Source organism: Pavona decussata, unplaced genomic scaffold (genome assembly GCF_977016875.1).
Source record: "Pavona decussata unplaced genomic scaffold, jaPavDecu1.1 SCAFFOLD_67, whole genome shotgun sequence".
Taxonomy (NCBI): domain Eukaryota; kingdom Metazoa; phylum Cnidaria; class Anthozoa; order Scleractinia; family Agariciidae; genus Pavona; species Pavona decussata.
In genome coordinates, this window is record NW_028145486.1 from 4,097,218 (window position 1) to 4,115,474 (window position 18,257).

The 18,257-nt window shown below is 37.7% G+C and overlaps 1 protein-coding gene and 2 pseudogenes across 3 annotated transcripts in view; 1 reads left to right on the forward strand and 2 right to left on the reverse strand.

The window, feature by feature from the left end:
- LOC146478172 (putative skeletal organic matrix protein 7) overlaps window positions 1-18,257 on the reverse strand; it is a 117,549-nt pseudogene that overhangs the window by 38,540 nt on the left and 60,752 nt on the right. The window lies entirely within an intron of this gene.
- Window positions 1-18,257, reverse strand: part of LOC146478174 (uncharacterized) — a 54,732-nt pseudogene that overhangs the window by 13,536 nt on the left and 22,939 nt on the right. The window lies entirely within an intron of this gene.
- On the forward strand, window positions 1,472-12,134 carry LOC146478177 (uncharacterized). Its single transcript, XM_085112519.1, has 12 exons — window positions 1,472-1,883; window positions 4,922-5,038; window positions 5,451-5,601; window positions 6,659-7,046; window positions 7,595-7,716; window positions 8,007-8,182; window positions 8,751-8,971; window positions 9,394-9,499; window positions 9,980-10,224; window positions 10,470-10,721; window positions 11,281-11,400; window positions 11,702-12,134. The coding sequence occupies exons 1-12, from the start codon at window positions 1,472-1,474 to the stop codon at window positions 12,065-12,067; spliced, it is 2,676 nt and encodes an 891-aa protein (XP_084968645.1). The 3' UTR covers window positions 12,068-12,134.

Here is an 18,257-nt window from a genome sequence, read left to right on the forward strand (position 1 = left end):
GCTACAATACTTGTCACTTGGAATCCACATTCTCATTGGCGAAACGCTAATTTGTTTTCCAATAAGATGAACTGGCACATACGCTTTATTCAAGATGCAGATATTACAGGACTGTATGTAAAAATAATACATATGAAGGCGTCTTGAAAAGAAAGTTACAAGGATACGTCGGATAATAATAATAAAAATAATAATAATAAAAAAACCCAACCAGCTGCGCATGCTTCCGTTCTTACATCCGACAAATTTTGGATTTGTTCCACTATTGTAAATTTAGTGCGCAATAAATAAAAAAGCCACCAAAGTTGATCGAGTCAAGATTTTGCGCAGATTTTTCCTTCAAACCCTGATGGTGGCGCCGTTCGCGCGCTATGGTCGCTTCGTAGCAATTAATCTCGAGTAGACTGCTACAAGCGTATCAATCAAATCGCGTGAGCAATTTCCATGACTGTACGGACTAGCAAAAAAGACAAATTTGCCAGTTGATTTTGATGTGTCAGTTCATCCTATTTGGCCATTAAATTGAAAACCCCGTTGTGTTTGGTACAAATTAAATGTGGGAAAAACATTTGGCCTGAGCTCAGGTTTTAAGAAAAATCGAAGTGTGAGTTATTACGGTATAGGGGTTTCTTTACCACACCTTAACGTAATTGGAATGCTGTGGAAAATTTCACCCATTCCTCGCACATGAATTTAATAGTAAGAAGCAACGTTATTTTAGCTCACTATCCAGAACGAAACCGTATTTTGCCAAGCATGCGTTTTGCGCAAATTACAAATCAATAAAAATAGACCATTGAAGTTAAGACTACCTTCAACTTGTCATTTTCCTCGTCTGATTTTTGGGCTGCAATTTTCATCACCCCGCCATACTCCTGACCTCCAGGTTTTTTCATAGGCCCTCCTTTTCTGAATATTCTAACGATTTCACCTTGCTTTTCAAAATGCCACTTGGCTTGGAACCTTGTTGGCGAGGCATGATCTTCCGAGCTGAAGGTCCGATGGATGAATCTGTTATGAATGCTCTATCACACACGCGCGGCGCACCTTTATGAATCCCGGTACCTATTGGAACCAGGGATGAAGTTGATTGACATGTTATGTTCACAGTTCACGGTATGTATTTGAACTGTTGCCAAAATCAGTTTGCGGTTCATGGCATTTATGTCTAAAACACGGCCAGTGCATTTACCGACCAGGCATCATGCAAAACCTCTTCATGGCTACTATTACTAAACATTCACATTCAGTTTCTCTTTAAATAATTTTAGTATTTCAGACCATTTCGGGGCACCTTGAGTAGTTACTTTGAACGACATATCATAAATATTTGTATATATCGGATGGGCGTGTATGGAGGGAAAACTTGATAGTGCCTTATCAGATCCAGGAGCAAAGTCTGCCTTAAATTCCCTCACATACCTATAGAGAGCACATCACGGATTTTTGAGGTTATTTTGTTAGTACGTCTATGGCAAAAAAGAGGGTTTCAAGTTGTCCAATTTTTGAAGACCATGATGAAAACTTGAAACGGGTTTTCAGAACGTACAATGAAGTGGACAGCCCCCCTACAAGTGACCTCTACGAACCAGATGAGCAAGAAGGAGAAGCTAGCGCTGCGACTGAGATCATTCCTCGCACTGGTTCCGAAATAGCCAGTAGTGAGCTTTATGAGCCCAGAAGTGACGAAGATGACGATGATAACGATGAAACTATGATATTAAGCCCGAATTCTAGCGAGCTTTTGGAACCTCTGGTGTCTAGTGAAAGTGATGTGAGACCAGCCTTTTCAAGTGAAATGCAACAAGGGCGAGACAACGAAGACCTGGGCTGTTTTCCGCTTTCAGATTCTGACGAGGAATCTTCCCATCTCACTTCTCCTGGTAAGTCAAAATAAGCACTGAAATGCTGTGATATCCCCTTGGTTAATAAATCGTTGTGTTTGAAAACACCCTTAGATTACGTGTACTATCATCTTAGAGTACTATCATCTTGGATATTTATAAATCCATGCCTAAACTCTACCCATATGATTAATTTAAATTTAAGTTTTTATTACTGTCCTTCGATTGGACCGTATGAATAGAAATAGACTTTTGTAGAAATCATTCATCTTTAGTCTGCTAAGTTCAATATTTTCAGTGAAACGTACATTTGTAGTTATTAGTATACTCTAGTTTGCCTACGGTCCAAGTTTATGGGCGGGCTACGACTTCAGGAGTTTTATTAGCTGCCACCTCAACATTTCTCTCTTTTTTTCTTGAGCTGAGGCTAAACGTTCTCATTTTTTGGGAGGCAATTTAAGCCCGAAAAAGTTCTTAAGATGTTCTTAAGTCATCTGTTTTAGTATTTCAATTAATCTATGCGGACGTGACCAAGACGCCGCGGCACTAGAGCGCACTTTGATAGATGGCCAACTCTCGGTAAACTAAGTTGGCTTTACGAAAAAAACACTATCGACCACAGAGGTTCCCAAACTGACATTAACGGTTGCCATATTTTGCAGCAAAAATGCAGAAAACCATCGTGTAGCGAATGCAGCAATGTTAATTGGACTGAATAGACTGGAGTTTGACAGGTTTTATCTTATCCATGTTAATAATGTTTAGTTTGGTGAAAATAAAAATGTTCTTAACTGACTCTCAGGCTGGGTACAAAAAAGATTGTCGGAACTCAAAACCAATACTTTGGAAAATGTTGTAAAGTTTCATTCGTCAGAAAATGGTAAATTGGCAATCCAGGAAAATTTATTGAAGAGAGGCGACCGAAAGTAAAGTTTCGTTCCTAGTCGGAATGGTCTATATGAATTGCGGTAAACGTATGGTGCAAGCGGTTGGTGAAATATGTTGGATCTGATCACACAGGATATACGTGTACAATGATTTCTAAATTTGGGTCATCTGTTTGATTATATCCGACTTTTTACGCTTTTTCAAATAAAATTGATCTAGTTTATTCAATTTCCATAAACGAGACGAACAAACCTTTACAAAGTAAATACACGCTCATGCTAAATCTGAAAAAAAAAAAAAAAAAAAAAAAAAAAAAACAGAACATTACAACTGGATGAATTGTGTTATGTTACCAAAACCCACGAACACAAAGGATGAAAATGCCTCTTTTGTATGGTCAAACATTTCCTGTTAACCCCGGCACGGTGCATGTGCTAATTACTACTTCAAGGTGTTTGTATTGGGAATCTCTTGTCGCATCCGGCCGTCAAAAGACAAATTTCATAAAATTCCGCGGTGTTTTTAATTTTTCGGTAATGAAATTAAAACACATTATTACCGTTATCCTACTTATCCTGTTAGGCTTTTGATTAAAAAAAAAAACTGAATATATTTTCACCAACAGCTTAGAATTATTCAGTCAAAGCTTGAATAAAATTTGAACTTCCAAAGTCGACCCGCGAATTGCCAAAATTAAGCCGTCACGCAACCAATCAACTATCACGCTCTTGCACCCGCATGAAATAAATAATTAAAAATCCTCTTCCCTCATCCATCATTTATTTTGTTTTTTACTGATTTGCAGAGTCAAACATTAAAGGACAATTTATTGATGTGAGTCAATTCAACGGTGCTTTATTGTTCGTGTATTTACCGGATGCAACGAAGGATACTCTGAAAGAGATCGTCAGAAGTTTACAGGAAAGTGGCGCTAAAATTAGTAACTTTTTTCACAAAAATATCACGTACTTAATTACATCACAGAACGTTGTTGAGGCGGACCAAAGGAGAAAGTTGGTATCAAAACATCTCTTGGCTAATCCATCGTCCAGAGGTGCAATTTTACTCTCAAAAGTGCAAAGAAATCGTGATGCTTTGAGCATAGTACAAAGAGCACAATTTTTTGGTGTAAAAATTGTTTTTGTTGAGAATGTGAAAGTAAATTTTTCAGAAAACAGCAAATCTAAAGCGCCAAAAAATGACGAACAGCTTGTTTCTAAAATTGTAAAAGTGCGGGAGCTAAAGCCACCATTTATCAAAATTGTCGACAGAAGCGGACGTTACAGACCTTTGGTTGCTGAAATGAAGGATTGGCCAGTCGATCCGTTCAAGATGTTTTCACAGGGACCGGATGTTCTGGATGATAAGCCGATTCAAGAACGGAAAATTTCTTATTGTGAACTGTGTGAAAATCGGTTTTCTAACTTGGAAACACATTTAAAAAGTTGCGAACATAAGAAAAATGCAGTGGACAGTAAGATCTGGGAGCGTGTGGATGCCCTCATATCAAGAGGACCAACTCTTAAGCAGCTAGAGGAAATTAAGTTAAAACAAGGACATAGTTGATTTTTTGTATTAGTTACTGACCTATCATAAATAAACTCTGCTAAGGTGCGTAGCTGTGTGCTCAAGGTTGCTAGCCGCTGTTTGAACAATAGAAATATTAAGGAATACCACTATGTGGCTTCATAGTGACAAGAATGCTTACCCTGACTCAGACGTCTGCGCTTACATGCGCGAAAATAAAATTTGGCAAGCTAATAGTTGTAGTTCAATGATCAGAAAGAGGGACCAATGCATATTTTAGTAGTAGTAGCATTTATTTACACACGAATTAATTTTGTTAGGTATTTTAATTTTCCTAAGGTATGCCGCAGTGGAAATTAAACTAATGAAGGCATTATTGGATTCCCATAGCATAGCATCAATTCGTTCTAGCAAACTCCCGATTATCTGAATCAGCGATTGCGTGGGCCGACGACACTGTTACACGCTGAATTTTTTGATCGGCGGAAAAGCCCTCCGGACGTTGGGTATTGGATAAGTTTTAAGCTTTCGTCTGAGCTAGAGAAAGACATGTGTAAATACTCTATCCTTCACAAATATTGCTTACGTGCTACAAATAATTTGAAGTATATCACCTTCTCTCGATTTTCGTAAGTACAAGACAGATTTAAAATTTCTTTCAGTAGACTGTACGGAATTTGAGCCGCCACAAACTGATTCACCGGTGTCGGTCCCAAGCCCACAACAAACCAGAAAACACAAGCCAGAACTGGAGCTGTCAAAGTTTTCACCAATTCAGGGTAAGCGAGAGAAACACTCATATCGTAATCTTTATACTTTACCGAAATTTTTAACAGGATATATTTATGATGGCCATCAGGTTTCTGAATTGTTTCATTTACTGCAGGATACAGCACATTAGATAAATCTAATTATTAATTCAGTCAATCCCCCAGGAAATATCACTGACAAGATGGTATGCTCTCCTTAATTTGTTGCCATTATACTATCACTTCACGATCACCTCTGAAGTACAGGACCCGTAAAAACAATCAAAAGCAAATCACATCCAAATTTTGGGTTTTTGATACGAAAACAAAACAAAAAAGAGCAAAACAAAGAAACCAAAAATATCAGCCATAATGTTAGATCGAGTAACACAACCAACTCAGTGCTTATGCTGACTTTCTTTTATTCATTTCCTGTCTTCAGTACATGCACTTCGCTGTTGTGGAGAGCGATGCTTGCAGATGATGGATTTTGCAGATATACTCATTGCACGCCGTAACTTCGTCACGATGTCTCAACGGAATCAAAAAGAATGGATTTTACAGTATTTGTGGGAACATTCAAATAAGGACAGGTCTCCTGAAAATTAATAATTAATACGTATCTAATTTTATTATTTATTGTTACCTCTCTTGTTATTACAAATTTACGGCATACAAAAACAGAAGCCAAGGGATGAAATGCAAAAGTGTCTAGGCCCGGTTCAGACGCCGAACTTTTCATGAGCCAAACCTAATACCTTGAATTAAGTACATGAAAAGTTCGTCGTCTGAATCAGTTAAGAACGGATGCTTTAATTTGGAACGGCTGAGCTGTTCTTCCCGCCTAGCTCAGCCGGGAATTTCGGCTTTGGAACGGCTTTCATTCAGACGTCCAACTTTTCATGAGCCAAACCTAATACATAAATTATTATATCGCATTTCAGATACAGTCTTTCGTAGAGAGCATGTTTTTCTTCAAGTAAATTAAGGGATTTTCGTGATTTGGGCCGACCTTAATTTGAGTTAAGTTCGGCTCATGAAAAGTTCGGCGTATGAATTTGGCCTCAGACCCCATGTTTAAGCAGATCACCAATGGTACTAAGATGAAAATAAGTATATTTAAGAACATTCGTTCTTACATATCTCATCTTTAGAGTTAACTTGTCATTGTGTCTAAACGAATAGTGATCAGTTTCCTTATACTGGTCGCAATTTTTCTATATATAGAGAAAACACTAACAGGCAGTAAAATTCTGAAAAAAGAAATGAAGAAGTGAGGCTTATCAGGGAAAATTGTTTGAAGGCGAAAGGGTTTAATTGCAGTTTTGGTTAGAAGCAACTACGAATATTTGAAAGGGTTGCGAAGGTACTAAAATAAGAAATGGCACATGGCAATGCGACAGGTGACAGCAACGTCTATCGTACCGTATAAAACACCACACTTTTTGGTCGTGGTACCCCACAACAACCCCCCATCCCCCGCTCTCACACACATATACACTCGTGTCATATGCTTTAAAATGACAAAGACGGCAGACAGCGGATAATCACCTCTCCATGAAAGCATCTACAGTAGCTGCATTAATTACAACGTCGGGCGTATACAATGATAACGAACGTTTAGTGATATTTACTTTTCGGATTTTGCAGGACTTCTGATGGTACAGCTTACTATTGTCGTGGATATAAAATTTGTAAAGTTGCATGGCGGGCAGTTCACGGAATAAGCAATAAACGTTTTGAGGAAATTGTGAAACGTTTTGCTAATGGCTTGGTAACGTATGAAGAAAGTTGCTCAGACTCAGTAAGCACAAGGCACAAAACCAATATCGCAAAGGCGTGGATGAAGTTAACGTTCAACAGAATAGGGGACAAAATGCCAGACACGTTGGCCATCAATCTTCCGAGTTATCTTGACAACCAAATAATCTACAGTTACATGAAGGAGGACTTTGCTAAACTTGGTGAAGACGTCATTTGCTATTCTCAATTTTGTCGCCTCATGAAGTTAGAATTTCCAGACGTACTGATACCCAAGGTGAAGCGGTGATATCTTAAATATGATTGTTTCTTCTTTTTCTTCTTCTTCTTCTTCTTCTTCTTCTTCTTCTTCTTCTGCTCCTTCTTCTTCTTCTTCTTCTTCTTCTTCTTCTTGTTCTTCTTCTTCTTCTTCTTCTTCTTCTTCTTCTTCTTTCTTGTTCTTCTTCTTCTTCTTCTTCTTCTTCTCCTCCTTCTCCTTCTTCTCCTTCTTCTTCTTCTTCTTCTTCTTCTTCTTCTTCTGCTCCTTCTTCTTCTTCTTCTTCTTCTTCTTCTTCTTGTTCTTCTTCTTCTTCTTCTTCTTCTTCTTCTTCTTCTTTCTTGTTCTTCTTCTTCTTCTTCTTCTTCTTCTTCTTCTTCTTCTTCTTCTTCTTCTTCTTCTTCTTCTTCTTCTTCTCCTCCTTCTCCTTCTTCTCCTTCTTCTTCTTCTTCTTCTTCTTCTTCTTCTTCTTCTTCTTCTTGTTCTTCTTCTTCTTCTTCTTCTTCTTCATCATCATCATCAGTGATCATCATTAACAGTGATTTTTTTCTAAATAACTCCTGTAACAGGTCAATAGGTTGACTAGATGCGACATCTGTACATTTTTGAAGGAGGAAAAGCAAAAGACAATGGACAAAACGTTAAGAGAATACTACGACAAACTGTACAAGCAGCACAATGAGCTTCAGAGGTAGGCAGTTATAATGATAAGCAATTAATTTTTCCACCTTTGAGGGTAATGGTTTCTACATTTCAAATGCTCACACATACAATAGCATAATAATAGATGGCTACCACTACCATTTGAATTGATATGTTTGTGAGTGAATGCAAAGTGAATTCAGAACTTAGTTCTAACCCCGCCCCCCCCCCCAAAGTCAAACGATTTAAGTTTAGTAATGAAAAATATAATTACACTTCGTTGTCTCATTATCTTTTTTCCTTATTTTATTTTATTTTTCGTACTGTTTTGTTTTATAGACAGGAAAGAGAAAAGTACTATTATCATAGAGGGAAAGCAAAAGATGCTTTGACCGGAAAAAACTGTATGTGCTTGATTATCGACGGAATGGACCAAAACAAGCTTCTACTTCCTGCCCTTCTAAACCAGGCGAAGTCATATGCGAGTGCATGGAGACTCAAAACTCATTTAACAGGTTTCCCTTACAAATAGACCACCCTAGCTATGCTAATTTTTATTGAGTGCTTAAGTAAACGTAATATTTGAGAGATGAATCTTAACTATATGAAAATCAAATACAGGTACAAACAAATGAATGTACTAACATCAGGGTCCAGTTGTTCAAAGGCCGGGTAAACTTATCCAGTGGATAAGTCGCTATCCGTCAGTTTCAATCTGTGCAAAGATTTCAGTATTTCCTCGTGTACAAGCGAATATGCACACTAAGTTTGGGAGTGTACGAAAACCTTGGACAACGTTTTACGTAAAGTATATTTTAGACCCTGAATAGTGCCTTATCCAGCGGATAAAGTTATCCGGCCTTTGAACAACTGGGGCCAGACATTCAAATATTACTAACGTCAATCATTATTTGCATTTACTCTAGAGGGTGAGGCGTTTTTGGTGCCTAGACATATTAATCTCTCCATCAAGCAGCAAACAGCGCAAAAAAAAAAAAAAAAACTGATAAAAAAAGCCAAAATTGATATAAAATCTTAAGCTGTAAATCATATCATTAACATGTGGCTTTGAATCTTTCTTAGGAGTCATTAATCACGGTAGAGAAGTTGCTTCTTTCATCGACGTGCATCAGTGGGGACATGACTCAAACTACACAATAAATATTCTACTGAAAACCTTGACTAGAATGGACTCTATTCCAGACGTTCTCTGCTTACAAATGGACAATTGCTGGAGGGAAAATAAAAATCAATTTGTGGTGATCTTTCTTGCTGTCCTTATAAAGTACAAGGTCTTTACAAAGGTACCGATGTTGTTTTACTGGGTCCTTCTCAGGTCCAGCTTGGGGTCAGGGACCGAATCCAAAAAGCCCTCATTAGTTAAAATGGGTCCTAAATATTGGGTAATATTGTTTGTTTATAATAGCCCTCTTGTTGGCACAACAATAGACAATAATCTAGCCCCAGGACTTCGTTGAAAGCAGGGTAAGCGCTTGCATGTGAATCATTACGTGACTATGACGGTACTGGGGATAAGCTCTCTCGCCCTTTCTCTTTTTAATGTTGTCATTATCGTGTCAGTAACTAGATTTCAGTTTTGCTTGGCAGAAATCATGTCCCAAGCTGATAGTGAAGCGAACAGGAAAAAAAAATACTTTTTTGAGTAACTACGATACCACAATAATGCTTAATTTACGTAAATATAGATTGCTTCTGTTTTTTGAAGGTGAAAATCAATTTTCTGATGGTTGGACATACTCATGAAGACATAGACCAAGTTTTCAGCCGCATCGCAGGATTTATAGCAAAGCACAATATAAGAACCCTGGAAGGTACACTTAATTAACAATCAACAATGGGAAACAGTTTGAGAGTTAACTGAAGGAACAAGCAATCGCACCGAACACATTACACTGAACTGAAGGGCGCAAAATGGTAAAAACCTCACCGGCGTTTTACAACATCATAAAAGTGATCATGCATAAAAGCGGCGAGGCTCTTTAAGGGTACAAAACGTTATAAGAACACTGCAAAATTATACTCTTTTCGTAATGTGCATGCTGCGCACAGGATGATATCGGTGACATTATTATGAGACCAACATTCATTCTCTTGTGTGACTCTTGTTATGGGGGGGGGGGGGGGGGTTAATGTCGTTGTTTTCGTTTTGTTTATTAGAACTTTCAAAGGTGATGAACACTGTCAATTACAAAATTATGAAACCGTATATCCCTGTTTTATAAGCAATTAAGAGAACAAAGAAATGGTACCTAATGATGTAATAGATTCGTTATCGCTTTTATGGTTAACAGAATTAATGGAAGCTGTTGAACAGTCATACACACCCTCACCGTACGTGGAGTTCGTTGATGCCATGTACGATGTTCGTTCTTGGTTGGATGCGGCTAGTGCCGAACTGCATAATATAACCAACCCGCACTGTTTTGTTTTGAAAGAGGCATCAAACGGCGACATTGTTTTAAAATACAAGCATTGGTCAAGCGACAACACTTGGAAGCCAAGTGACGTGACTGACGAGGGTGTAGTAGTAATAGAGGTATGCAAAAATCAGGACATTATGTGAAACGGAGAGCCGGATAGACAAGACACATACCAGCAGTAGAAAGTTATCAGAAGACATGACTTTGTTTATGCATTGTGTCGTTGTATGGTCATTTTCATTCAAAGTTCTTATTAAGTTAGCCGAACAAGATGGAAACAGCGGCAACAGACCTAATCACTTAGCCGAGTGCGATATCATGTTCAAGCATTAATTTAGTTATATTGCTCTTATTTCTGTAGGCGGGAAAGGTACCTTGCGGAGTTCCTGATTTCGTTACTCCATCAGCCGAAAAGATAGACTTAAAAAGGCTAAAAGATGACATCCCGAAGTTTTTCAATTCAAGATGTTTTGAAGAAAGCCACAAAAGCTGGTGGGCAAAATTTTTTGACGCCCAGGATACTATTTTCAAGAACCCTGAAAAATCTCAAACCTGGATGTTGGATGACATTGTTTCAATCAAACAACGTCAACGACGAGAAGTACTTAGAGAGGTACTAGTATTTTCACGATTGTATTCCATAATCATGTTGAGAAACAGTCAAAGATGAGCACAAAAATGATTCAGTGCCTTAGAAAATCTTTCGGCTGAACATTTTAGACCGTGTTCGTGTTTAAATTTTTTGGAATTAAAGAGGTACTTCAGCATGATAAGTTGAGATTTATATAAGGCTGCCTTAGGTATACAAAAAAAAAATGCGCGTAAGAGGATACAAGAGAAGCAAAACTGCGCATATTGTGAACAAAGAGGTTTAATTTAAACCTGTAAAGATATTTATCACTGCATGCCTAGATTAGCTTTGCTACCTTTGCTACCCACGGCAAATGTCTTAAAAAAAACACCTAGTAAAGTTGAAGTTGAACTGAGCAAGGCATATCTGTCAATAAAAATTAGCACTACCAAGGAAAAGACATCGAAAAGCAAACATATATTTAGATATGTGATTTCTATTATAAGTCGCTGTTTGAAGTGAACAGTGCTTGTGGTACAGAGACATTAGGAAAAAAACACGAGCACGACTTGGTAACTTTTTTTCTAATTTGTTGTTATAGTCGCACAGCAATGAAGATGAAGCAACAACACCAACTGTGTCATCGGAGATAACAAGGCACCAAGATGCCCGACCTGAAATCGAGAAACTTGTTGCGGAGCAGTTTCATGAAATTCCCGAGGTACAGATAACAAACGCGTTTTTGTTCTTTCATGGACCTTTTTACAAAATGCGTTTCAACTGACATAAGCGGCCAGACATGAAAAGTAATTCTCACTCTCAGCCTTCTACTGAATTACACGCAAACGAAGCGTAAAGCCTCCCATTACCTTCAGCTGTCTATTTCTTTTTCTCTTTTGGTAGTAATTCATTCAGTGAATCGTGATCATATCACGCTGCGCCATCTATTGAAATGCGGGAGGTTGGGAGAGGATAAAAGTCGACTACTTTACGTAAATTAAGATGTGTGGTCATGTCTTTAGGTGTATGCTGGCCGTTACAGACGCCCAAGTACCGTTGCAGCTCGAGTTTCCCGCGTTGCCAATCCTCTAGAGGCATTGAAAGAAGGCGTCCTCGTAGCTGTAAACATTGCAGGTTACAAGAAAGTACCAGTAGTGGGGAAAGTTAAGTTTGTTGAAACAGACAGCATAACATTGGAATACTGGAAAGGTTCCTGGAGAAATGAATGGAAGCCTTGGCTTCTAAAAGATGGTACAGTGTGGACTGATACCCTCCCGAAGGGCTGTATTCTTTTGGTAGATTTCAAATTGAATTCCAACAACAAGCTCAACAATGAGACCTGCAAGTATTTAAAAGAAACCTACAAGAACATTCGAGAAAAACATTAAGTGCAAAAAAAAATGCACTCTGCGTAGAAAGGATCTAGAGCAACTACTTCAGCGTTATCTTGTACAGTAACAACAATTGCAATTGAAAAATATATATAAAACATTACACAACAACTGGGGCCGGTCATTTAAATGAAGTTTAACTTAGGCTAACGTTTAACTAACACGCTGAAGGCACTCACGTATTTGCTCTTAAATTGTCCATAAACGTTGATAGATGTGTGCTTATTAAGACAAAACGCGTCCCCCTTGGTACTCAGCTTACAGTAAAAGACATATAACCATTTAGATAATTTTTATGTTGCTCTTGCCAATTCTTTGAATGGCTGCGTAGATTTTCGTTAATTATTTGTAAGAATATACCGATAGTTTTTCCATACAGCAGTAGTTTTCGTCAATATTTTCCAATAAATTATGAGAACTAGTTAAAAAAATACATTTAAATCAATTCAATTTTGTTATTCCTTTGCTATCAACCGAACGTCATACCTCACGGTTGAAAGGTACACGGAAATTTCCATGTACCTTTCGAAATCTTTTGTTAAAGGTACACGGAAATTTCCATGTACCTTTCGAAATCTTTTGCTAAAGGTACACGGAAATATGCATGTACCTTTGGAAATCTTTTGCTAAAGGTACGCGGAAATTTCCATGTACCTTTCCACATCTTTTGCTAAAGGTACACGGAAATTTCCATGTACCTTTCGAAATCAATTGCTAAAGGTACACGGAAATTTCCATGTACCTTTCGAAATCTTTTGCTAAAGGTACACGGAAATTTCCATGTACCTTTCAGCATCTAACGCTAAAGGTACACGGAAATTTCCATGTACCTTTCCACACCTTTTGCTAAAGGTACACGGAAATTTCCATGTACCTTTCGAAATCTTTTGCTAAAGGTACACGGAAATTTCCATGTACCTTTCGAAATCAATTGCTAAAGGTACACGGAAATTTCCATGTACCTTTCCACATCTTTTGCTAAAGGTACACGGAAATTTCCATGTACCTTTCGAAATCAATTGCTAAAGGTACACGGAAATTTCCATGTACCTTTCGAAATCTTTTGCTAAAGGTACACGGAAATTTCCATGTACCTTTCAGCATCTAACGCTAAAGGTACACGGAAATTTCCATGTACCTTTCCACACCTTTTGCTAAAGGTACACGGAAATTTCCATGTACCTTTCGAAATCTTTTGCTAAAGGTACACGGAAATTTCCATGTACCTTTCAGCATCTAACGCTAAAGGTACACGGAAATTTCCATGTACCTTTCCACACCTTTTGCTACGACGAAAATTTTTACTTCCATTTTCGCCCTTTTCGTGTTCCAATCCATTTAATGAGTTCGAAATTGCAAAAATAGCTATTAATTAGCTTTATACAAGCTTACTGATCCTGGGAATAAGTGGCCGAAAACCATCGAAAACCCGTCCGCCATTACTCCGACGGCAAAGTGACGCCCGTGGTCATTCTAAAATGCGGTTACTTGTATGAGATCTTTGTGTGACGTCATACGCGCATCGAACATCGTGCGTTCCCAGAGTGCGTTCCTTGCAAGAACTCAGTAAACCTCAGTAATCGAAAGTCCTATTAAAAGTAAGTGAATAGGCAAGATTATTTGTAAGATTCGCCATCCAGTTTGGTGAAAAGCGATCTAAAGGACAATTTCATCGAATATCTTGGATTATAATTTCCTTGGCGGTGGATTTGGAGTCGTATGACTGCAAAGAATACGCTTCGAAGACACGCGAACAGCTCATTCAAGCCTGGGATTTACATGTAAAGCCGAAGAAGAAACGAATTCACTCCGGCATTTTTTACTCAGCAACTGTATTGGAGGTAGACATATGGTTATTTAATATTCTGGGTATGTTTTCTATTTGGGATTAGTAAACAGAACCTAATCACTATTCGCAGAAGCACTTGAGCAACAAATCATTGAATACAGATGTAGGATGGATAACTCCAGACCAATACATGTTAATGTTATGTTGGTGGCGTGTATGGTGTTCGCAAGTATCAATCAAAGCTGCATAATGAGTCAAGAAAAAAAGAACTATTAACCTCGTTTTTTTATAATTCAATAAAGCTTTGACAAAACTAAAATGATGTATAATTAACTTCAGTTGAAAAGTGGGTAGCTAAAGCTGTAATCTACCAGGTATTACCTGGTTAGATCCCTTCCTCATTCTACAACAACTTTCAAGCAGTAAATGAAGTAATCATGAGGGGCCTAATATTTTCCCACAGTCCAAATAACATTCAACAGTAAATTGTGGTAAAGCCCTCGAATGCAGCTGGAAAACTAAAGATTAATAAGAAAGTTTAGGAGGACAGCTAAGGAGGAAACCTTAGTAGGCTTGCATCATATCTCATCCATATTTGTAATTTTAATAATGTTTGTTCCTTGGTCAATGAGGATGTGTGAATCTGAGTGAAACAAGCAAACCAGCCACTTATCTCATCTAAAACTGACACTATAATTGTAATCAATTTACATGTTGAGTGTGAAGAGCCAGCATAACACTGTGCTGTAACAGTATTGTATTTTCCCACAAATCATACAATGTTCACAGACATAAAATTGAAATATTATAGTTATGAAAGAATGACCATCCTTTCCACAGATATACCTTAATTATTCTTGGAGATTCTACCAGAAATGAGATTTAATGTCTTTTTTTCTTTGGTGTTTTAAATGAAGAGCCAATTATTACTTTAACCAAAGTTTTCACACAAACCACAGCTTAGTTTTTGTTTTTGTTCAGCGACATGAACTTCATTTTAATTTTTTTCTATCTTGTAAGTTTTATCTTACATGACCCCACAAACATTTTCATACTTTATACTTATACTATGTGTTTGTTCTTTTTCTATTCTGTTTAGCTTTTTTCTTCTGTCAAATAGCCCTGGCTTTCTTATGTTGGATGTTGATATCTGTGGGTTTTACTTTGGCCTTCAGAAAATAACAAGAACTAAGAACAGGGCCAGCTTTAAATATCCAAGCCATTTTTTATGCCAATAATACCACATATGTTACTTTATTTCATTTTATTATTATTATTATTATTTTTTTTTTTGGGGGGGGGGGGTTGTTTTGTTTTTGTTGTTGCTGTTATGACATAACACCCAAATCTCCCTCACTATGAACAAGCCAACAAAATAATCGGCCCATCAGTAAACAATTTCCATAATCCCTTCACTGTTTATATTAATGTGCTTGACCTATATCCAGGATATTTTTTTGAAGACTCTCCTATCAGCTATGTTGGCAGTTTCTAAGATCAAATTTAAAGTTATGCCTTTTGCTGTGGCCCTCTCTGATAACCATTACAACAATGAGAATACTCAGAGCACAAGAATGCATGCCATGATCCCACTGGCCAAAAACCTTCCCTGTATAAAGATAAGTTTACCCTTGAAGTCAGAGGCCAGTCTACACGGAAATTTCCATGTACCTTTCGAAATCAATTGCTAAAGGTACACGGAAATTTCCATGTACCTTTCCACATCTTTTGCTAAAGGTACACGGAAATTTCCATGTACCTTTTGAAATCTTTTTCTAAAGGTACACGGAAATTTCCATGTACCTTTCGAAATCAATTGCTAAAGGTACACGGAAATTTCCATGTACCTTTCGAAATCAATTGCTAAAGGTATACGGAAATTTCCATGTACCTTTCGAAATCTTTTGCTAAAGGTACACGGAAATTTCCATGTACCTTTGAAAATCTTTTGCTAAAGGTACACGGAAATTTCCATGTACCTTTCGAAATCTTTTGCCAAAGGTACACGGAAATTTCCATGTACCTTTCGAAATCAATTGCTAAAGGTACACGGAAATTTCCATGTACCTTTCGAAATCAATTGCTAAAGGTACACGGAAATTTCCATGTACCTTTCAGCATCTAAAGCTAAAGGTACACGGAAATTTCCATGTACCTTTAGACATCTTTTGCTGGAGGTACACGGAAATTTCCATGTACCTTTTAACATCTAACACGTTTTATATGTATTTGGCAATTTTTTCAAAAACTCGGCAAATATATCATCTTTAAGAGCAATTCTCCAGGAAAGTGAAGCAAAGTTGGAAATGAAAAATTTTAACCCCTCTTCAATTTTTGTGTGTAGGTAGGTTACCTTGGGGGATAGACAAAAACAACCATATTTGGATCGGCAGATGTATCATTGCCATGGTAACCGCACTATATGACGTCGGCCTTGGGACCATGTTTTGAACAAAAGTTCCACTCTCAAAAAGTAAAAGTAAACGAGTCTGGTTCTCGGGTGCATGTGAACCAATTCAAATGACACTCATACAGATGGGAGAACCACTCTCCCAGTTTATAAAATTTGCCGTTACAATAATTTGGGTTTTATTAACAAGAAGAAAATGCTCGTCCTACTATGTTCCCTGTCAGCCATTTAGACAAGCAGGAAAAACAAGCACAACGATAGTCGTTATTTCTCCGAAAGTACTCTTTCCACATAAACCAAATAAGCAGCAGAGATTACATAGATATTGACGTTTCTAAATATCATAAAATCAATTTGGGGAAAACTATACTCTGGCCATGGGTGCTGAAGACACCTGGGACAAATTGCAAAAAATTGCAAAATTGGTAATTTTTAAAGCTCTAGTATTTAGCTCAAACAGGCTTTAGAGAGAGAAAGTCAGCTTCAAAAGTATCTTTTATCATCTTGTCTGCTACCTACATTTAGTAAATAAGGTTTTGGCCAACAAATTTGATGAAATATAAATTGATACAAACCCTACCTTGAAGGTTTTGGGAATTTCTTTAGGATGCTTTCGTCGCGTGGTTCTCTCCAGTGTCTCTCCTTCGCACGTTCCGTCTTTTGGACCAAATCTAGCGCAGACTAACAGTTACTCCAATCGAATATCCAGTTTGCTGTGTTTCAGACCAGAGATGATGATACAAGTAGCCCGCATGCACTTGACAAAGAATAGTTGAGAAGGTCTAAAACATGGTCGTAATACTTGCGATTTCTGCCGTCTAGCACCTAAATTTATCAATATTATCCAACCAGGAAGTAAAGTAAATGTGTCGAGATCGATGTACAAAGCAAATGAATGCCTTCGAACAATCCAAAGTAATGTCTTTGGCAAATATTGAGTCAGATATTGCGAGAGTCGACAAGCCAAGAATGGTAAATAAACTGAACGCATAGGCCGGAAGTCTGAGAAGCACGACTGCTGACCGGATGTAACACAATGTAATGGGATGTAACACCGGATGTATGTGTAATGATATCCTCTTGAAATGGGGTTGTTTCACAATGGCAATGGTGAAGAAAGCCAAAAACAAACAAAAAAAACAAAAAGAAAACAGAATAACTGAATGAAAACAAAAACAAAGGAAATGAAGCTGAACTGAAGCTTGGGTGAAAATTGAACGCATGATCATAATAGCCGCACCCGAAAAAAAAAGATTGCTTTTTAGACGGTGAAAATGCAATTACAAATTCAGTTATGATAAGCTATTCATGACAAGAGAATGAAAAATTCGCGCGTGAAATGTTACATTTATTTACCTGCACGGCAAAGAATAAGATCCATTTCGTCGCTGATTTCATCACGGTTTATACTAAGTCCGTACGCTTGCGCGTGCCTGGAAATATCCCTTTGACATTAACTAAATTTTATATTGTTTTCATTGCACTCACAAACCGAAACGTCCCTTTTGGGATTTGAAAGAGACCAACTTTCCATTGTCCCGACCAGGATATTTTCCTTCGCACGACGATATGCAAATTTCCCTTACAGTGTTTTTGATTGACGGCACAAATTTACGTCCGGTCACCCCTCCCCCCACCAGAAAAAACGACAGCAAAAAATAAATAAATAAATGAATAAATAAACAGAAAGAACGCCAAAATTTGGGCAGGTATTAGGTACTGAATGTGAAAATTTATCGGCTTGGAGAGGACTTATTAATTTCTGGAGGAGAGGTGGGTCAAAAATTCCAACTCGCTAACTTCGAATGTGTATGCTAATGCCCCAGATCAGCGACGTATCTTACATGCAGGCCATCCTTAACATCCAATAAGCAATAAAAAAACAAACAAACAAACCCAGGAAACATGGGCGGCTTATGTGGTTGCGTAAAACGACTAGTGAAGCGCTTTTATTTTGTCCTCTTTATTCACCTCTGTAAAACAGTCAT